We start from the raw sequence: 19847 nt of genomic DNA on the forward strand, positions 1-19847 counted from the left end.
GATGATGTTGACGCGGCGCTCATCACCATGTGCCTTGCGCTAAAATGTGATTCGCCATTTGATCTTATCAGGTTAAACTCCAGCCATGGCCGCAAAGCTTGCTTGCAGGGCTGTTTTTCGTTAACAATGCCGCCGGCAGATCGTTGCCCGGCAACACTCCACTAGCGCAACAAACAAATAACCCCTGTCCCCTGGCCGCCTTCTTGATGAGCCCGTTCGCCCACTCAACGCTGCGTCGAGTCCACTCAAACCACCCGCAGCTTTATCACGATCTTTTTATGAACACACGCTGGATCGCGACCGGAGCTTCTCGTCGTCCAAGACTGGGAGGCCGCGCCAACACAGCAACCGCTCTTATTTGACATTTTTTTTTTGTGCAAGCCTTGATTTTCTCTCTCCTTGCAGCAGGCTGCACCGTGATACATATATAATCCCGAATTAATAGTCTTCTATCGCCTCCGCAGGCGGGCGTCACTTGCATTCTCGCCCTCCGCACGCTGCATTCCACGCGAGGGACGAGGCATGCCTTATCCTGACCGGCAGGGCTCCTTGGGCGCTGAGCCTTACCTGAGACACCAGCATTCTGCGTCTTCCGACCACTTCAACCCAATGTGCGTATCGACCTGCTTTCACCGCATCCAACAATGTTGTTTTGGCGTCAACTAACCCGTAGCAGGTGGGACAGCGCAGACTCCGAGCGTGCGTCGCTCAATCCCGCGTCCCCAAAGCAGGCCTCGCGGACCAGCACATCGCCGTATCCAGTTTCGAGCGCCATCCAGTCTGCCCATGCTGCGCTTACTGAGCGGGTCAAGGAAAACAGCAGCGGCCTTGTGCCTCCTCCCACCAAGCGCTTCAACGACCCATCGCCTGACCGGACCATCGCCAAGGTCGGCGGGCCGCACCGTAGACTGCAGTCCATGCACACCGGCTCCGTGCGAGACATAAGTCTGATGCTGGAGAACAACTCTAGCAATAGCCCCAGTACGTCGCCGGTCAAGTCACATGAGAAGCCAGAGAGAGCTGCCAGACCGTCTACGCCGCCGGGCCTCAGAGAGAGCAGCTCGTTTGAAACTCGCATCTACGACAAGGAGATGAACATGTCGGCACCATCGCTGTCGAGCAGCCTGACGCCCATTGTGCGCCCTACCGTCCGTCGGCCGGCGCCGCAAAGCATTCTTTCAGAGAACACTCCGCCTCAGTCGTCAACCATGCTGGCCTTGCAAAGCATGCCCAGTGGATCACCAACCAAGGAGGTCGAGAACCCGCTTTCCAACATCACCAATGGATCAAGCGTTGGTGGCAAGGGAGCGACTATGGATACTTTGGCTTCTCAGATCCTGAGCCTGACCAGCATCGCGAGTTCCCTGCAAAAGGAGATGGCAGCGCTCAGTCGGCGTAGCAGAGACAATGCTACAGATCTGCTTAGCCTCAAGGAGGCTACAAACACTCGAGACGAAGACATCAGAAAGAGCCTCAGAGATTTGTTGGGCAATATCAACGACCAGACCGCCAAGATCGCCAGAGATTCGTACAACGGCTACTTCATCGATAACAAGGCCCATCCACAGTCTCCCAACAGCGGGCGAACCTACCAGATGCCTCGAATCCCTTCACCCAAGAGCTTTGCCGAGTCTATTGATCGCGCATCCATGAGCACACCGTCTTTGGTAGGCGGCGACAATTCGGGTGCGACATCAATTCTTCTTTTGGAAAAGATCCTCCGTGGTTTGGGCACCAGGGATGGCCAAGAGTCACTCCTCAGCCATCTCCTCGAGCTCTCGGACAAGCTCACAGGCATGGCGACTGCTGCCAAAGTGGAGGAGCTTGTGGACTTTGTCCGACTGCAGACGGAGAGTGCCATGGTGCCCGTCGCTCAGTCTAGTCGAAGATTCAGCTTGGACCATGAAGGCAGCATTGCTCACCATGGCCATAGCAGTGCCATTGCTCCACGCATGCTCGGCAACATGGACTCTCGCAGACCAGCTACTTCCCAAGGCATTTTGAATGATGACGTGCTCAACATCATTCGCAATGTCAAAGACAGCGTCGCAGCAAGTGGTGGTCTAACTGCAGAGGTAAAAGCGCTTGTTCGAGAACTGCGCGGAGAAGTTTTGGGCATGGGCCGTGAGCTCGGCAAGAGGCTGGAGAATGTCACTGGCAAACCGGGAGGCAACTTCGAGCCATCATCCTCGACGAATAAGGATGAAGTTACGCGGGTTATTGACGAGGGCCTTGAGCAGATGAATGAGCAGCTCAGTCAGGTTCTCAGAGAGCACCGCCGCCAATCTCAAGCATCCGCTCCTCTGCAGAAACTTACCATTGACTACCAAGAGGTCTACGCAGCCTTGAGGACTGCTCTCAAAGACATTGACGCATCCAAAGAGATGCCCGACTTGAGCAGAGATGATGTCCTTGAGGCTGTGCGCGAAGCATGGGAGAACTATAAGCCTGAGATTGAAGTGCAGCAAATCGGATTGGAGAGAGACGAAATTCTCGAGTGTCTCAAAGAAGGCCTCGAAAACCAAATGCCTCCTGCAGCCACTAGGGATGAGATTTTGACGGCGGTTGTTGAGGGCTTAAAGCACTACGTGCCTCCTCAGATGGATACTGCAGCCTCCATGTCAAGAGATGAGATTGTCGAAGCCGTCCGAGAATGCTTGGAGGAATTCGAATTCCCGGTGGCTCCATCTGCGCTTGGAAATGAGCTAACTCGCGAAGACATGCTTCGTGCTGTCAAAGAGGGCCTCAATGATCTAGATCTTGGAAAGAGCAATGCGCTTGTGCCGACTCGCAGCAACGACGAAATCAGCGCCAAGCTTCACGAGTTGATGGACTTTATGAAGATGGAGTTCAGGGCCGTCTCCGACGAAGCCAAAAACAACGTGGCGGCCCATGGTCGAGACACTGAGCATCTTTTGGACGCTACGAAAGACGGCCTTGAGCATCTGCGTGCATCCATCGAAAGCTATGTTGACCGTGCCACCGGTGTCACTGGCCAGGAAGAATTCTTGGATGACCTTTTAAAGTCTCTGGATTTGTTCAAGGAAGAAATGTCGGCGCTTGTGTCAAAGGCCAATGCAACTTCTCGAGAGCAGCTCCAAACCGAATTGGAAGGGCTGCGGGATGTTGTCCATTCGTCCATGGTTCCGGCCGCTCCCCTGATGCCGCAGACGCACAACGACGATCTCCTTGACGCTCTGCGGAAGGGACTGAGTAATCTGCGACAAGAAATCCTCCGACCACGGCCAGAGACTAGTGAAATTCTCGATGCTCTTAATGATGGCCTGAATGACATTCGAGCTGGCATCGACAGAATTACAAACAAGCCGGTGGATCTCACTGCCAATGATGAGATCCTCGACGCTCTCAAGGAAGGATTAGATGGCGTGCGATCTGATATCGGCACAATTCGAGACTCGAGCAACGACAAGGCAGTCGCCATTCGCACCATCAACAACGAGAACAGCAACGAGATGGCGATTATTCCTGCTGATATGGCCAAGCAGAATGATATCAAGAATCTCGAGATTTTGATTACCCAACTGCGAGCCAAGATTGAAGAGATGGGACCTACTACCGGGGCCCCGGCCCCGGCCCCCGCCCCAGCGGCTCCCAAGATTAATATGAGTCACCTAGAGAATATGCTTCACGATGTCCAAAGGAGCGTTAATGAGCTCAAGTCCCGCTCACCCGTCGTGGTCCAAGCTGCCAAGCCGCGCGAAGGGTCGGAGCAAGACAAAGGCCATTCGGAGACGCCAAAGGAGGGAGAAGAATATGTTATGAAAAGCATTCCGTCCTTCTTCACTAAAAGCGGTGGCAACCCAACCAAGGAAGATGTTGCGGCTATTGAGAATATTCTGCGCAACACCAAGTCTCGCGTAGACCATCTCATTGATGGTGATCAAGCAGTGCGACGAGAACACATTGATACACTAGAATCGCTCATCTTGGAGTCTCGAGAGGCTATCCGATCAGTCAACCGGCAGCTGGAGGACATTCCCAACTTATTTCACAAGGATGACTTTGCCAAACTGACTACGATCATTACTGATCTTGGCGAGGGCTTGGAGGCTATCAAAGATCATGCCGAGAGAGAAGCCCTAAGCCCTGAAAAGGTCAGAAAGTCGGATGTTCAGGCTGTTGAGACGGTTGTACGGGATATCAAGACTCTCGTTGACGGGATTGCAGTGGCCGACTTTGCCACCATCACTACTCGAGAGGATCTCGCTAAACTAGAAGCAACGATGAAGGCGACCAAGGACACTTTCGACAACTACCACGAAACATCGTCAAAGGCGCTGGTCGACCGCAAATCTGATATCAATACCGTGTATGAGCGCATCCAAGAAGTCAAGTCCTTTATCGAAGAGTTCCAGGCCGAGATTCGAAGTAAACTTATGGACGGCTCTGAGAGCGTCGGCAAGGCACTGCAATCTATAAGCGAGAAGGTCGAAAAGAATGAGAGCGTGGGCGGAGACGTCAAAGACATGCTTGAAGTCATGAAGAGCGAATTTGAGATTTCCAAGGAGGCCATTGCGGGATCCAGGATTGAGTCCAACGAGAAGCTCGATGAGGTAACTCAGAATATTCGCACCAAGATTGATGACAAGGTCAGCGAGCTCCTGGCCAAGAATGAAGCTCTCCGGGTCATGATGGACGAAAAGTCGCAAGCTGCCGAAGCACGCGAAATCGTCACTGAGTCGGCTTTGTCGGGCACCAAGGCTGTTGCTGATGAACTCAAGCTGCTGATTGATACTCTTGGATCCACCGTCACCGATTCTCTAGAGAAGATGGAAGAGGCTTCCAAGACTGTCTTCACCAAGGTGGAGGAAGTAGCCTCTCGCTCAGAAGAGAATCACAACGAGGGCAAAGTCGATCACCAACAGACGCGCGACCAACTCCGTGAAGCTGTCGGCAAGGTCGAAGGCAGTGTCAGCGAATACCAACCTCAGATCTTGGAGGCAGTCAAGAGCATCCTTGGCCTCGTTGGCGATCACTATGAGCACTCCAAAGGAATCCAGGACAAAGTGGTGGGAGCGATTCCCACAGAGCAGGCTTTCAGGGCCATGATGCCGGAGAAGTACGACGACGCGGTTGTCCACCAGAAGCTGGATAAGATTGTGCAGCACAATGATGATGCAGCGCGTGCCTTTGTCCAGCTTCAGACACTCGACAAGGTTCACCAGCTAGTTGTGGAGAATGCTGCAGAATTGTCCGAGTTTCTTTCCAAGCAGACTAGGCACGCTGTGGAAGAACGCGACAACCGTGCTAAGCTCTTGGAAGAGACGAATATTGCTCTTGAGAGAGCAAAAACAGAACAAAAGCATGCCGATGCGTCCGTCAAAGAGCTAAAGGAAGAGGAAGAATGGCTGAAGCGTAGCGTCTTGTCTTTACGGAACGAGCAAGAAGGCTTGATGAAGCAAAAGACGCGCCTTACTGGCGATGTCTCTGCCCTCGAGACGGCACTACGCTTACGCAAGGAGGAGCTCCTCGAGATGGAAGTTCGAGCCGAAGGTTTGGAACGAAGAATCTTCAACGGTGTCATGGATCACTCTCGAGTGCTCCTCTTTGGCAAGAAAGCCAAGGGTGGTGCCGACTCTATGAACCGCAAGCGAGTTAAGAAGTCAGCCGGCGACGACGGCACCTCGTCTCCGCGAGGCATCGCAACGGCTTTCTCCTCTGCGAGAAATCCTATGGCGCCGGGACAAGTAGGGACTACGCGACGTATTGCGTCTCTCAGTCAGATGACAAACAGCGTGGCAGCAAACCCCATCACAAGAAGTCATAGCGTGAAGACTCCGACTGTTAGTGTCAACGGCCATCGCAAGCGCAGCTGGGGACCCACGGCGCAGAAGAGTGGATTGAGCACAGAGGACAAGGAGAATGTCAATGTTGAAGAGACGGTGGAAGAGCTCGACGAGGGTGACTTGGTCAACGTGACTCACGAATCTGCTGCTGTTGATGACGGGGCGGACGATCGCTCAGAGTACGAAGAAGAGATTGATGAAGATGACGATGCGGAGAGGCACGACGGAAGCGATGGCACGCAGATTCGACGCGACAGCCAGGGATATGAGGACGATTCTGGAAGTGAATACGAGGAGAGCATTGATGGCGACGATGAGCCTCATGCTGCTGTCGTTGTTCGGTAAACAAGGACTATTGGTATAGTAATGGGAGGAATTCAATGGTTTACGATTTTGTCGAATTGATTCGCCGGGAGGCAGTGCTTGTGTTTTTTTTTTTTTGTTTCTTGGTTTCTTTGTTACTTTTTTCTATTACCCCTTTTTGCTTATTCCCTTCTTGCCTATTGGCACTACTGCCCCATTCTCTTGGCTTGATGTTTACAGAGATGGATAGTTATGAGGAGACATGATAGCCGCTGTTTGATACCTGTATGTAGTTTTGAACGATAATTGATAGTTACGTTATATTATAACATACACTTGTGGGATGCTTCTTGCCGAATGGGATGACGTTTTCAATTGTGAAGCTGAATATCTGTATGATACCTGAAATGGTTGGAGAGCTTGGATGCTATCCGTCAGACGAGGAAGATGATGCGCTGATACGGTTATCAGGTATGGTGGGGTCCAGCACTAACTATTGCCCGCCAACGCATCCCAGACATGCTTAAGCTTCCTCTACCCATATTGAACTTGTGCAACATCATCACGTCAATTGCCACGGTCCAAGAACCCGCATGCACCTTGAAAGAAGCCCAAATTGTAATTCATAGCCACATCAAGAGAGATACGCGATTATCCACCTTGCAAAATGGACCAGCCGCACGCTGGTGGCGGCCTCATCTCGCCGCCAGAGCTGTCTCCCATGGAGCAGGAAATCCTGGAAGAATACGAGCGCTTGGCGACGAATATGAAGACTGTACGTGCCATTGTCAAGAGACACGTTTTTTTTTTTCTCTTTTTTTTTTCTTTTGGCTGTTTTTTGCTAACGAGATGTTGAAAATAGCTGGCGACGCTGCTGGATAATTTGGCGTCGAATCCTACGGTCGGGATACTCGATGGGCTGCGGGAGCTGGAGCGCAAGACGAGCTTGGCGTTTACGCTGCTGAAGGCGAGTGTGTATAGTATTGTGCTGCAGCAGGAGATTGATTGGGGTGCTGGAGCTGGAGCTGGTGATAGAGGAGGTGATGGTGGAAATGATGGACAAGAGGAGAAGGAGGAGCGTGAGGATGAGGATGAGGATGAGGATGAGGATGATGAAGATATGGAAGAGTAAATTGTGGTGGTGATGGATTGCTGATGATGATTTTAATGATACCCGATGTTAATGAGATTTTAGCCAAGGAGAATTTGATATTCATGCGTTCTTGTTCACTTTTCAGCATTCTTTGTTTTCTTGTCAAAGTTGTATATATTCATTTCCCAGCGTGATAATAATACTTGTACATTTGAGCAGTGAACATCACCGCTCATACTTTTTCCCCCGTCTCTATTTTTTTTTATCAAACAAGTAGACAAAAACCGACTTCCCCTTTCTTCTCCCCTTCTAATATACATTTCCTCCATAGTACACTTTTCGCACGTCAACCATCTTCTTCCCTCGTCCAATGGCAATTGCCTCGGGGTCGACCTGGTTCATCAGCGCGCTGTAGGCGGCCTTGACGGAGTTCATGGGGTTCTTGGACCGGGGCATGCTGGCGGCGATGTCGTGGATGCCGGCGGCACGGCACATTTCGAAGATGCGGTGGGGGCAGCGGAGACCGAAGCCTGTGTTGTTGTGTTAGCATATGAAGCCTCTTTTTTTCTCTCTCTCTCTCGTTCATAGAGCAACGTACCTGGAGGGCGGGAAAACAGCTCGACAACTGTGCCCGAAACCTTGGACGTCGACTTTCCGTAAATGGTGCGGTTCTCATACCGTCTGATGGGCTTCATGTTGCGAATCGCCAGCAGCTGCGCCGTCTCGGCGGCGAGACCAGCCTCGGTGGATTTGGCAATGCCCAGCCCCAGGCGGCCATTGCCGTTGCCTGCAATGGCGACGACGGACGTGCTGCGGACCTTGCCCAGACGCGTCTGGTTGGAGACCCAGCGCGTGACGAGCACCTTGCGGTAGATGGACTGGATGTCCCGCAGCGACATGCCCGTCAGCCGCTTGATCTCCTGGTAGCGGCCGTCGTCGTCCATGCCCTCGTCCTCGGGGTCGGCGGCGGACTTGTACAGGCCCTCGACGCCGGGGACCTTGCCCAGCTCGGGCGCCTCGGCCGAGTGCAGCCTGCTGGAGCCCGCGGGGCCGTCCTCGATGAGGTCGAGATTCGAGGGCTCGATCTCGCCCGAGTCGAGGCCGTCGCTGATCTTGCTGAGCTCCTTCTTCCACTCCTCGTTGATGGCCTGGTCGAGCTTCATGACCTGCTCTTGTGTGATGGTGGCGGCGGCGTCGTCGGCGCCACGGTCTGCCTTCTTGTCCTCGCCGTCCTCCTCGATCAGGTACTTCTTCAGCAGCTCGGGGTCCCTCTCCAGGTCCACCAGCTCCTCCTCGGTGAGGTCTATCAGCTCCGCGCCGTTGCTCTCCTTGACTCGCCGCAGCGCGCGGACCATGGCCTTTGTGAGCTGCTCGTTCGTCTTCTTGTCCGTCAAGTCGGCCAGCTTGGACCCGTACTTGTCGGCCCAGTCGCTGGGGTTGAGCCACTGCGGCTCCCAGGGCGTGCCCTCAATCTGCGGCTTGACGTCGTACCGCGGGTCCAGCGTGGTGTAGTCCTCGACGTACTGCGGCCTGTAGGGATCGTCTCGCAGCCGGCCCTGGAAGATGAGGTCCTCCGGGTCGATTGCCTCCTCGGCGGCCTTGAGGGCCTCGAGCTGCTCGGGCGTGTACTTGCGGCTGAGCATCTCCAGCTCCTCCTTGGTGTACTCGGGGAACTTGTCCTGGCGGTACTTTGCGAGCTTCTCCGGGTTCAGCAGGCCCATCTCCTCGGCCTTGACATTGCGGAAGCGTGACCGCCGCTTCGAGGCGCGGGGTATCGACGTGTGAAGCTGGTGCTGGCAACTCGGGATGGCGGCGATGGTTTGCGCCGTGCGGGCAGAGGCGACGCACTTGCCCAGGAGGCTGCGCGCCGGGCGGGCGACGCTCATGGCCAGACGAGGCTCCGGATTGCGAGGCGCAGCGGAGTCAATTCCCTCTCGGGGGGGTCGTGGGGAGGGTTTTTCGGGCGACAAGGACGCTGCAAATCGAGTTCGAGATCGTCTCACTCACAACGACCCTTGAGATTTTTCTGCGATTTGCCCAATTGAGGAAACCGCACCAAAAAAAAAGTGGCTTGACAGATGACATAATCAGAAAAACTGTGGCTGCAGACCGAGGGGCACGCCCCAGCCACATCGCATCACGAGATGGTGCACGTGCGGCTCATGGCACCTCAGAGTTGCGCTACTACGGCACTTTAAGTTGTTAGAGGACTCCAAGCCCAGGTACAGAGGGCTTCTGCTGCTCCAATATGTCCCTACTAGTATGCTGTAGGTGCCGCATCCTCAAATCGTACGATTCTCTACAGCCATAAAACATAAACGCCTTCTACAATGTTTTAGCCAGTAATCATTTCCCAATCTCCAGGTCACCCCGTCACGCCCTGGCCTGATACTACAATATTTCCCACCCCCAGTAGCCGCATCGTGAAACGTCTCAGGAGGCCTTGGCCGCTCCCCCGTCTAGTTTCAAAAGTTGTCACTTATTACGACTCGCCAGAACAAACCCCCCCCAAATTCCTTCTCAACTTACGGCTGTTTTTTTTCTTCTCTTATTTTTCTCTTCTTTCTTCATACCGCTCGTAATAGATCATCCATTTTTGTGGTTTGCTTTCTTTTTTTTTTTTTCCCTATTCTTGCTCCAACTACCTAATTAAATAGACGGTTTCCACTGTGACTGGCTCACACAGGACCCATCTCCATCTTCGCCCTTGACAACTTACGACCTCTTAATCACATCAAGAACAAGCCTTTCAAATCCTGTCTTACAAACAACACAAAAAATGGGCCAATTCGACTGGTTCAAGAAAATCGGCGCCACCGACGAGGCCGTCGCCGTCCTCAACGACCAGCCCTACCTCTTCACCGTCCTGCTCGTCGTCATCGTCACCCTCCTGGTGCAGGGCGGCGTGCTCTATGCCATCCACTGGGGCACTTTCAAGGACTCGCAGAAGAAGCAGCCCAAGAAGGGCGGCAAATCCGGCGGCGGCCTGATCAGCAAACTCACAGGAGGTGGGAGCAGCGACAACGGCCGCCGTGCCGCTGGTGGCAGCTAAGCGCCAAAGGAATGGTCACAGCAAAAGGCCAAACAAATTCACTATCTCATCCATTCTATGCCGCCATATTCTACCAGTTGATCTGGTCCATCTGTCATTCTGACTACCGAATTTTAAAAGAGATACCAAGCAGGTTGCGTTGAAGGGATGACCGCAATTAAATAGGGGATGTAAATAAGAGACATGCCTGTTGGATGGTTAACAAGAGAAGGGGCGCAAGGAGGATGCTTTCACTATTTAAATCGATATATTCCGAAGCGTTAAAGCAAAGCACTACTTGTAGTTTACTCATATGACTTATAAAAACAAACATCTTCATCATATCCGGACGGTAATATCGTTTCGCACGAGGCCCCTGCATCTGTATATTCTGTAGTAAATCCTCCCGAACATAACCAGTCGTTAAAGGTTGTGAGAGGCTGTACGTCCAGCAAAGGTATCCCATGATTTATCGCGTAATACGGCGAGCTAGAATCTGGTGTAATGGGATATTCCAGCTCGCGCATAGGCGTCATCGCAGGATCATCCAGAATACAGTTTGCTCCAGTCTCGAGATATCCGCCATGAGACGGCAATAAATTGGGGTTGGCTGCCTTCACCTCTCCCGTGTTGCACAGTCGTGAGCCGAAAAACGTCAAGTTGCCTTGCTGGAATGGCTGGAACAAAGCATCCCTCATGTCATAACTTTCCACCAGAGAGTGTTCGCCTATCTGAGGTTTGTTTCCGTAGTCTTTTCTTTCCACTTGTATTTCTGATAGCAAGGTGCCGGGTTCACAAGATATCGCCTCAGATTGGGTTTCTGTGATTGATGATGCCACATCAACCTCGCGCCTTGCTTGACGTGATCGCGTTGGTATCCTGACTGACGATAACAAGACATCCCATGCGCCCTTCTCAATTCCTCTTATAACACAATCTCCACGATCGCAATTTTCGTCAACCACTCGACCTGCGAATGTGGCAGTTTTGTATCGAAGGCTTGGTGATTCAGCGTTCTTCATTCGAGCCAACGACGTAGCTATGGTAGACAATAGGGAGGCCCGATCATAAATAATCTACAAGGCTATCAGGTCAAAGCTACTACGCATAGCTATCCTAGAAAATTGGACTTACCTTGAGATACTGCATACTGAACACAGCAGGCGCCAGTTGTGTCAAACACTCAGCCCACGAGCAGGTATTGGTAGTGATGCCCTTGTACTGTTTTCGTGATCCGAGCACCATCAGTTCTAGTGCAATGTCCAAGAATTGCCTGAGCTGCTTCATGGATTCAGTCTTTGGAGGCTTGGCGCTACGAGATGGCTTTCGTGTCTCTCGATAAGTCTGTTGTGAGAAATACTCTAAAATCCTCTGAGCATTTAGTAAAGTATCGCCTGCATCTTCCGTGGCTTTGTTCCGTTTTCTTTTCAATGACGGTTTCGCGGGAGAAACGTCAACATAGCAAACCACAGACTGGAATTCTGCTGTCGAGGCACCCTTCGGGGTCACCAAAGCAGATGACAAGTCCGGATGCTGTATAGAGAATGACATTTTGCTCAAGGGCTCATCTATGCCTCTTTCGCAACTTTGTAGCCGAATCCCTGCCTTGGCCCAAACCTAGCACAATCAGTTAGTCAAAAACAAAATGAGATCACACAGCTCACAGCATACTTCACAGTATTGTATCCATTCTGTAAGCTCGGCAATCTGATCTCCCGCCGTCACACATTCGCCCTGGATAGAAACAATGACATGGAAATGACAAGATCCAATTCGCGCAATCCACAAGCGCTCCTCCGCCACTAACTTCAACAAGTCGGTGCTTGTCTGCGGGACTTTGACGCCATCGGGAAACTGCAGCTTTAATGAGCCTTCAAGCGATAGATCCAGATACTGCCCATTGTCGGAGAGATGGATCTTTGGCAGATTGACACTTGCAAGCTGCATAATGTCTTGCCCACTGTAGTTATGAAGGCGCAATAGACGCACATGTGCCGGAAAATTGGGAAACTGCGCCGAATTGTGACAATATAGATGGATAAGAGAATAGGCGATGTTGCTCTCTGCACCGGAAGTAGCATGAAATGCTATTGAAAGTTTTTGACATCTGGATCTACAAAGAAAACCTTTGTGCGCATCAGATTTTCTTTAGTCACCAGATTCAGTGTAGGGAAGCTACGTTCCGCAGCACACGCGGAAGGAGAGAATCAATTCACCACCTTCCTCACGGTTACTAAGATAGGGTTATATATATATGTAGATACCGTAAACAACCGCAGTGATGCCATCTGATAACTGTCTTTGAACGAGGAAAAAAAAAATGAAAGAGAGGCAGGCCTATATAAAAAAAACGAAAAGGAAAGAAAATAGCAAAAAGAAAAATTCTCGAGTCTATGTTTTGCTGTAAATCCTTCCTTCGCCCAGCCTGCAAGAAAATATTGTCGCTACCCAAAAATCGTGTCCAAAAAAAAAAAAAATTGTTAAAAAAAACCCCAGTCTTTTTATGTGTCCTTTGTTACAACCAAGAAATGAAAAAAAAACTCCTCGCCTCAGCGGTTATTTAAGCCATGGAAAAATCTTCTTGGTTGGCTCCAAGGGTCCTCCTGACGAGGAACTCTCTACAACAATACTTCGTTGATAAATTTCCTATAATCATAGTCATTATTAGCATGCGGGCTAGGGGAATTCTGAACAAAAAAAATTCTATATTTAGGAGTGCGTGTGCATATCTTACCTCGTCGTCAGTTGTCATATGGCAGCTCAATATCAGCTCACGAACATTGTCATTTTTGGAAAGGTTAGGGTATGGTGTGCCCTGGCTCTTCATGAGCGGCAAAAGAACCTCTCCAAGGACCTCAAACTTCTTCCAGTTGATGCGGTCGCCGTTGGGCCCAACAAGTGTTTTACTGCCTTCCTCGGCAGACACCAGATCACGGCGGTGCAGGGGAATGAAGGGAATTCTGGGCAAGGGAGAGTTCTCCCAGGCCAGTCGATAAGCGAAGTGACTCTTCTGAGTACCCATCAAGATGAGCAATCTCGCAAACTTCTTATGAGTGTCTGGCGAGACCAGAACCTTTGTTTGAGCAAGGCGGTGGATTGCCGTTCCGTTGAGCCCTGCCAAGACGGCCGCCAAACCGTTGTAGTTGTTGAGCTGTCGAAGCTTGAGGGCAATGTTCATAAACTTTTCGAGAACAACTGCTCGGTGTTTCGCCTTGTCTCGTAGGAGAATCATATTGGCAACCCACCTGGCAACGTGGTTGAAGTGGTTGATCATGCGGTTTATGTTGTTCAAGCTCTTGCAGCTCTCCTTTTGGCTGGCCGGTAAACTGACGTGACGCACAAAATCGCGGATTCGGATGGAAGAGAACATGATCCAGTCGATCCGGGTCAGCTCATCTGCAATATCGTCGTCTTTAATTTCGACAAAGATGCGGTAACGAAACTTATTCATCGGTAACTGAGCTGTGGGGTCCAAGGTGCTGGCTTCTCTCTCATAATCTTCGTATGAATAGAGCTGTATTTGGCCACCACTGCCGACTACTCTGTTGAGGTTCTCCGAGCTCACAGATGGTCGCTCAAAATTGCCGTCTTCCTCAAACTGTAGGGCAGTCAGCCCCGCCGGTAGCTCACTCAATTCTTTAGAAAGAATGTCGCTGGCCAGCTGGTCATTAGCATCGTCGGCATTGGCCCAGCCTGTATCATCGTCCTCTATCACGTGGAGGGTAAGGTTCCGGTGCATTTGCCTAGCAGCTATGCAGAAGATTGGCTCCGTGGAAAGGTATCTGATAAACTCATCCAAGTTTCGTCGCGTGGTTAGACGAGCAAAGTCGCCGGGATACGTAGACACCCATTTGGCCATGGTCTCAATGATTCTCAGTTGAGTGGCTGTCTTGGTCAGGTGGTGCGTCGTCTTGTCATCCCTTACGCGATCCAGCCGCATCAGGATTGCGGAAAAGAGCTTTCCAGGAGCAGCAAATTTTCGATACAGACAGAGGAAAACATCAGTGAAGTTGGCGTCCGCCCTGGAAAGGCGCAGCGCCAGCAGCCGATCTACGAGATCGTCGAATGACAGACCCGTCATCTTCTTCTGCTGTTTTTCTATAACAACATCGTCGTTTCGCTGCAAGATGGGAATGTCGTCCGAGTATCGACGAGAATCCGTGTCGGACTCATCAACATCAAGGAAGGCATCGCTTCCACGGGCATCTAAGGGGCAATGTCAGCTTTGGACCCACAACAACTGCCATTGAAGCTCAAGGATGTTGACGTCGCGGTAAGCTTTCCGGGATCCGGAATTTCGTAAATTGTCCCATCTATAATGAGTAATACTAACCTCGGTGTGGACTCCTGGACGCCGGTTTCTGCAAATGGCCGTCGGCACCAGGAGTGCCGGAGCCCGGGGCTTGGAAGCCGCGAAGCAGCGAAAAATCCGAGCTCGCACGGTTATGTCTCCCTTGGCTGACCGGGCGGCTGCTAGTATCGGGGGCGTCGAGGTTCGCGGCCGATTGCGCCCTCTTGCGAGCAGCAACCATCTCGCCAATCTCAATCTCTTCTAACGAATTTGTCAGCATGAGCAAATCTCGTATGCATCTGATAGGGTGAGCATCGCGTTTCGTACGTGGTGACATGCCCCTTCTATGAGCGACGGCAGCCCTGAGAATGGCATGCAAACAGCTTCGATCTATGTCGGGGCTGGTGGAGGAGATCTTATAGTGGGCCAAAACAGGTTTGAAGAGCGTATGGTTCGCCAATTCATCTGCATTGACCTCTTGTTCTTCTTCGGGCGCTTCGCATTTGCTCGCGACCAACACGGCCGGCATGTTCGAATTCATCAAAGCAGCTGCAGGGAATCACCGATTAGCTTCAGTTTGCTCCAGCGATACGTTGTGCGCATTCATCGACACGTCGACGACGCGGTAACAAGGGGCTTGCTCATCCAACGTACCCAGCGTCTGAGGAAGTTCACGGATGGTGTCCCTATTCGTAACATCGTAGAGCACCAAGGCGGCGTCGACTCGGGGCACGATGTGGCCGTTGATTTGTTTTGGCCACTGGATGGGGTGTGGTGTGTTTGTATTCAGCTCGAACGAATCCAGGTCCAGCTCGAGGAGCGTTATCATGTAAGAGGTGGAATCAAGGTTGATGCGAACGCTGGACGCGGTAGATATGGGCGGGCGCGACAAGCCCAGAATTCGTTGCACAAAGGTGGACTTGCCGACGCCCATGGCGCCAATGATGGCGATGTTGTAGCTCTCCATGGCGGAGGTTTGCTGCGACTGGGAGTTGCGGTAACGGTCAGCATGGAAGCGGTCTCAAAACAGAATGTCTCATCAATGTAACCAAGATGAAGAGAGGTGAACCCCTGGCTGGCAGCCCCGCGACACAGGTCTAGGCAGGGGTTGATGAATGAATGATTGGGTGGGGACGGAGTGGTAAGGATGTGAAATATGGACGAGCAAGGTTAGATGATCAGCGCTGGCTGAGAGTTGGTCTGTCTGTTATGCGATGCAGTAGCAAGACGTGCGCATCATGGCATTCCAACTGCGTTGAAGCAACATCTTTTTTTTCTCTCTTCTTTTCTTTTTTCTGCCATGCTCGAGCTTAATTGTGGAGTTGAAAAGGTAAAGGGCTGGTTTCGTTTCCTTTCTTTTGGCTTCCTCTCCATCTCCTTCTTGATATCCAATCTGTGCGCAGCAACGTACCCAAAACGGGGAAGATCCAATTGTCAACGACTCTCGACGGGGGGTGGCCAATGTAGCTTCTGTTGCCCCTCGTGATCATATCTGTTGCTGCGAGGAGTCTCGGGAGAGAAGAAGGGAATCTCTGTCAATGTCTCTGATTCGGACTCGAGATATTTGTACGTGTCGGCGGCGGGAGCGGTAGGGGTGCTTGGGCTGTCCAGGCTCTGGAAGAAGGGATCGTCGACAATCGAGATGAAGGAATCACGGTTAGAGCTAGGGAGCGAGGGGTTGGTCGCAAAGGCGGCGGCGGAGCTTGTGCGCGAGGGAAAGCTTTGATCAGCAGATGTCGCCGAGGCCCTCGACCAAGAGCTGCTGCTGCTGAGCGCCGCGGAAGGGCGTCGATCTGCCGCAGCACTTGGGGTCTCGGAGCCGGTGCGCAGACGTTGGGGCCCGGAGGAGCTGCGGTCTGTGGCCGTGTAAGCGAAGGGTTGCTGGGATGCGCTGGGTGGCACCATTGTCGCAGTCTAGAGACGCGACCACAGCGCGGATACGGACATGAGCTGCAAAGGACGAGAGGCAGAGATGGTTTGACGGTGATGGTGATGGTGATGATGGTGGGAGGGGTGAAAGCAGGGAGGAACAGAGAGGAGTAAAGAGGATGGCCAAGTGGAAGAAGAAAAAAATCGGAGCTAAGAAGGCTGTCACAGATATGGGAATGGTCCGATGTTTGGAGGTGAGGAGACGGATAAGGGATTATTGAAGATAGATGCGAATCGAATCCATGCCATTGGGGGCCACTAGTGAATCGACACAGCAGAGCTAGAGGCACCACTTACCAAGCCCACACCGGGTAGCCCACGAGGATCGAAGCGAAATGGAGACGGCGATGGCCAGGCCCGGGGAATTCAAGCCTGTGCGAGGAGAGAGGCAAAACGTGGCCGAGCAGCGACGGCGGCTGAGATATGACGGAGGTTGCTAGTGGTGGTGGTGGTGGTGGTGGAGGTAATGGAGGTGGTGGCACAAAGGACGAGCGCGAGGTACTGCTACCTCGGCGGCGTGGGAGCGAGGCCTGCACCTCTTGTAGGCGGGCAGGCAGAGCTGGCCAGGGACACGCGGTACCCAGTACGCCGCGGGTGTCTGGTGGGAGAGCGAGCGCGGCTTTTCACACGCAGCACCGCAGGAAGGGTGTGCCGCCCCAGCCTGAGCCTGAGCCCGAGCCTGAGCCCGGAGCTCTGCTGCGACGAGGCCCGCTAGCGGACGGCGTAGCACCGCTAGCAGTGCTTAGGTGCATGTCTGGTAGCTTTATCGGCGCCAAATGGGGCCAGGGCTTCAAGTCTAGCGCCAGAATCGACGTCCATGCCGATATGGCAGCGCGTTGTCGGTTCCTATCGCTCCTATAGGCTCCTGTATTTCAGCTAATTGATTGATTGATACCATTTCCCCATCTACCTACCTAATACTATCCATACTAGTGCTACCTACCACCGTTGAGGATTTATAGGATCTCACAGAAATCACGCCAGAATCTGCCTCCGTAGAACAACAGCAACACGGCTGTGCAGCAATTCAAAAGAGGGGTCCCCGGCTGGTGGCCAAGAAACTAAGTTCTGACCTCTTGCTCTCGAGGCGTCTGGGGTCCCCTTAGCTGGCAAGTATATGCATTGGAGACAGCACCTGGAAACTAATTGGCCTATACCAAAAGAGGGGAGCATTGCAGATGCTACTACTTGTAGGTACACCGAAGAGACGGACGCCTCGCAATTCAATCGATAGCACGTTGAGAGTACTAGTAGGAGCAAGAGTGAGTTAGTACCGACATGTAGGCATGCAAGCATTTCGTTCCCGAACAGCCCCATATGTAGACTACGAGGGACCGAATCAGATCAATTGGATGTGGTTTGTATACGTTAGCTAGAAAAGCACTGCAGACTAGAGACGGGTCAATGGCCGAAACTGGTTCATTCTAGCCATCTTGCAGTTCATTGCATGAATGGATATATGCACTGTTCCAATTGTAGGACGGGCACAAGGGAAAGTAGCGGTACTTGCCCAAGCAATATGCATGGCGGAGGAGGGAGGTTCGCCGAACTGGCAAATGGGGCCTTTTGTCTTGTGCCTTTGCCGCGCTCTACTCCCTTGGCATGTGTGAAGCTGTGGTGATGGCTTTCTATTGCACCCACGGTAGGTAGCACGGCATTCAATAGCACCGCCATCTTTGCTCCGCTTGGTAAAACAAGGGCAATACGGGGTAGTGTCTGGAGCAGCATCAGATTGATCAATGCTATTGGCATCCGATGCCTATTAATAGGCGGCAGTACAGTCACCAGAGAATCATCACGCACCTTCGAGTCTCAAAGCAGACACTCGGTAAAACGCAGCTGTTCGCACTAACAACATCCACAACTGGACGCCGATAGATTGGTGGATCACAAAATATACAATGCATTTCAAATCTGCTCCATCCTTTGCATGGCTTTTTTTTTTTTTCCATCACCTCCCCGCCTTGGCTGCGTCTAGGCCCCTTGCAGCTCCCTCGTCTCACCCCTTCAGACACCAAGAGGAAGAAAAAAACGCCACACAAAAGCGCATTGGCGATAGCTGTCACCACGCATGGGCGCCATCCCAGGCTGCCCTTCAAGTCTGTCCAATTGCAGGCCAGCGCAATCAATGGCCTGCATGCAACGGCTCAGATTTACGGCGAATTTCTTTTTGGACTCGACTTTCTCTTTTTTTGCATTATTTGTTGGAGCAAATTCGCTCATCTGGCGACATTTCCGCATGGAGAGGAGGGCCGGCATCCTACCGGCAGTAGAGCTTCCACCCAATTGCGCCTCGCCGTTTCGTCTCGTGTTTTGACTCGAGGCTCGCTTTAGGAAATGGTACGGTCTAGTTACTTTTCCATTTACTCTTTTTCCACTCATTTTCTGTTCTTTGTTTTCTACTTTTTTCCTCCTGGGCTCTGCAGAGGCTCAGTAAAGCATTGCCATTTCCTACCATTCCCGCCTCTCTGCCCGCAGCCGTCAGATTCTTTCAGCGACCCAGCACGCCGGGCTTGCCTCCGTCTTTTCCCCGTGATATCGGCCGTCCAAACGCGGCAAGGTCGTCATCACGGACCCTCAGCGCCCCTCAAGCCACGCCTTGCTAGGCCGCCAGCACGTGGGATTCTAGGCCCCATCGCCCATCGCTCAATGCGCAACGAACCGTGGGAACACGGCTCCTGGCGATTGGATCCATGCCCGCGGGAGCAGATCCACAATCGCATCACATCACATCACACCACGCGCAAAAGCTCTTGAAAGAAATACATACTAGGAGTAAAAGAAATCCTGCAACCATGGCTCTGTGCTCGGCAATTTTACCCCTCTCCCATAATAGTAGCTGCATAGTAGTTGCATACCTAGTGGATTAGCCGTACAGGTACATGGAGGTATATGCTGGAAGCCCACCAGATTCAAGTTGTTAAACCTCTATTTTCAGAGGCAATCCTTAAAGCACCATTCACCTCACCACAACGCTTGAAAGTATCCGTACCACCGTAGCACTCACGAGACCATTCTGGCAGCGTTCAAGTTGGGATCGGCAAGAGATATTCCCTTTGCTGACCACGCGAGAAGAGCGGCAGAGATTGCCACCAAAATTCGGTGCCGGGCCTGTCACCTCGGCCCCGTCCTGAACCAAGACCAGCCGCTTTTAGACCCTGACATGTTGTTCATCAGTCCCTTCGGAAACTTTATGTGGCTCGAATGTGACGCTGCTTAGCACACATGAAGCACAGAGCAGCCCCCAAATACTACGCTCAGTTGCTCGAAAAGGAAGTGCCTGTAATGCAAAGACACCTCGTATTAAAAAAGGAAGCCCTACCCGGTATTCAGTTACACAATGCTTGCAATAGTTCCTCCAAGCCAAGATTCCCCGCTGACACTCCACGCAAG

General features: G+C 52.1%; 8 protein-coding genes across 8 annotated transcripts; 4 read left to right on the top strand and 4 right to left on the bottom strand.

Moving 5' to 3' along the window:
* Nucleotides 1-242: 242 nt before the first annotated feature.
* TrAtP1_005740 (uncharacterized protein) lies at nt 243-6451 on the top strand. The gene is made up of 2 exons (XM_014089093.2): nt 243-611; nt 677-6451. Exons 1-2 carry the CDS (start codon nt 523-525, stop codon nt 6150-6152), a joined length of 5565 nt encoding a protein of 1854 aa, XP_013944568.1. The 5' UTR covers nt 243-522; the 3' UTR covers nt 6153-6451.
* Nucleotides 6452-6663: 212 nt separating this feature from the next.
* On the top strand, nt 6664-7355 carry TrAtP1_005741 (uncharacterized protein). The gene is made up of 2 exons (XM_014089092.2): nt 6664-6885; nt 6973-7355. Exons 1-2 carry the CDS (start codon nt 6778-6780, stop codon nt 7240-7242), a joined length of 378 nt encoding a protein of 125 aa, XP_013944567.1. The 5' UTR covers nt 6664-6777; the 3' UTR covers nt 7243-7355.
* TrAtP1_005742 (mitochondrial 37S ribosomal protein uS5m) lies at nt 7356-9224 on the bottom strand. The gene is made up of 2 exons (XM_014089091.2): nt 7802-9224; nt 7356-7733 (listed from the first exon to the last, which is right to left on the bottom strand). Exons 1-2 carry the CDS (start codon nt 9087-9089, stop codon nt 7513-7515), a joined length of 1509 nt encoding a protein of 502 aa, XP_013944566.1. The 5' UTR covers nt 9090-9224; the 3' UTR covers nt 7356-7512.
* A 238-nt stretch (nt 9225-9462) lies between these two features.
* Nucleotides 9463-10575, top strand: TrAtP1_005743 (uncharacterized protein). Its single transcript, XM_014089090.2, has one exon. It carries the CDS (start codon nt 9983-9985, stop codon nt 10253-10255), a length of 273 nt encoding a protein of 90 aa, XP_013944565.1. The 5' UTR covers nt 9463-9982; the 3' UTR covers nt 10256-10575.
* Nucleotides 10540-12413, bottom strand: TrAtP1_005744 (uncharacterized protein; the record flags this gene model as incomplete). Its single annotated transcript, XM_066112839.1, has 3 exons — nt 11906-12413; nt 11369-11851; nt 10540-11310 (listed from the first exon to the last, which is right to left on the bottom strand). Exons 1-3 carry the CDS (start codon nt 12179-12181, stop codon nt 10540-10542), a joined length of 1530 nt encoding a protein of 509 aa, XP_065968925.1. The 5' UTR covers nt 12182-12413.
* A 377-nt stretch (nt 12414-12790) lies between these two features.
* Nucleotides 12791-15492, bottom strand: TrAtP1_005745 (uncharacterized protein; the record flags this gene model as incomplete). The annotated part of the gene is made up of 5 exons (XM_066112840.1): nt 12791-12880; nt 12969-14440; nt 14568-14786; nt 14853-15074; nt 15180-15492. 5 exons carry the CDS (start codon nt 15490-15492, stop codon nt 12791-12793), a joined length of 2316 nt encoding a protein of 771 aa, XP_065968926.1.
* Nucleotides 15493-15959: 467 nt separating this feature from the next.
* TrAtP1_005746 (uncharacterized protein) lies at nt 15960-16430 on the bottom strand (the record flags this gene model as incomplete). The annotated part of the gene is made up of 1 exon (XM_066112841.1): nt 15960-16430. The coding sequence occupies one exon, from the start codon at nt 16428-16430 to the stop codon at nt 15960-15962; it is 471 nt and encodes a 156-aa protein (XP_065968927.1).
* A 447-nt stretch (nt 16431-16877) lies between these two features.
* Nucleotides 16878-17315, top strand: TrAtP1_005747 (uncharacterized protein; the record flags this gene model as incomplete). Its single annotated transcript, XM_066112842.1, has 1 exon — nt 16878-17315. One exon carries the CDS (start codon nt 16878-16880, stop codon nt 17313-17315), a length of 438 nt encoding a protein of 145 aa, XP_065968928.1.
* Nucleotides 17316-19847: the final 2532 nt, after the last annotated feature.

Source organism: Trichoderma atroviride, chromosome 3, assembly GCF_020647795.1.
Source record: "Trichoderma atroviride chromosome 3, complete sequence".
Classification (NCBI taxonomy): Eukaryota; Fungi; Ascomycota; class Sordariomycetes; order Hypocreales; family Hypocreaceae; genus Trichoderma; species Trichoderma atroviride.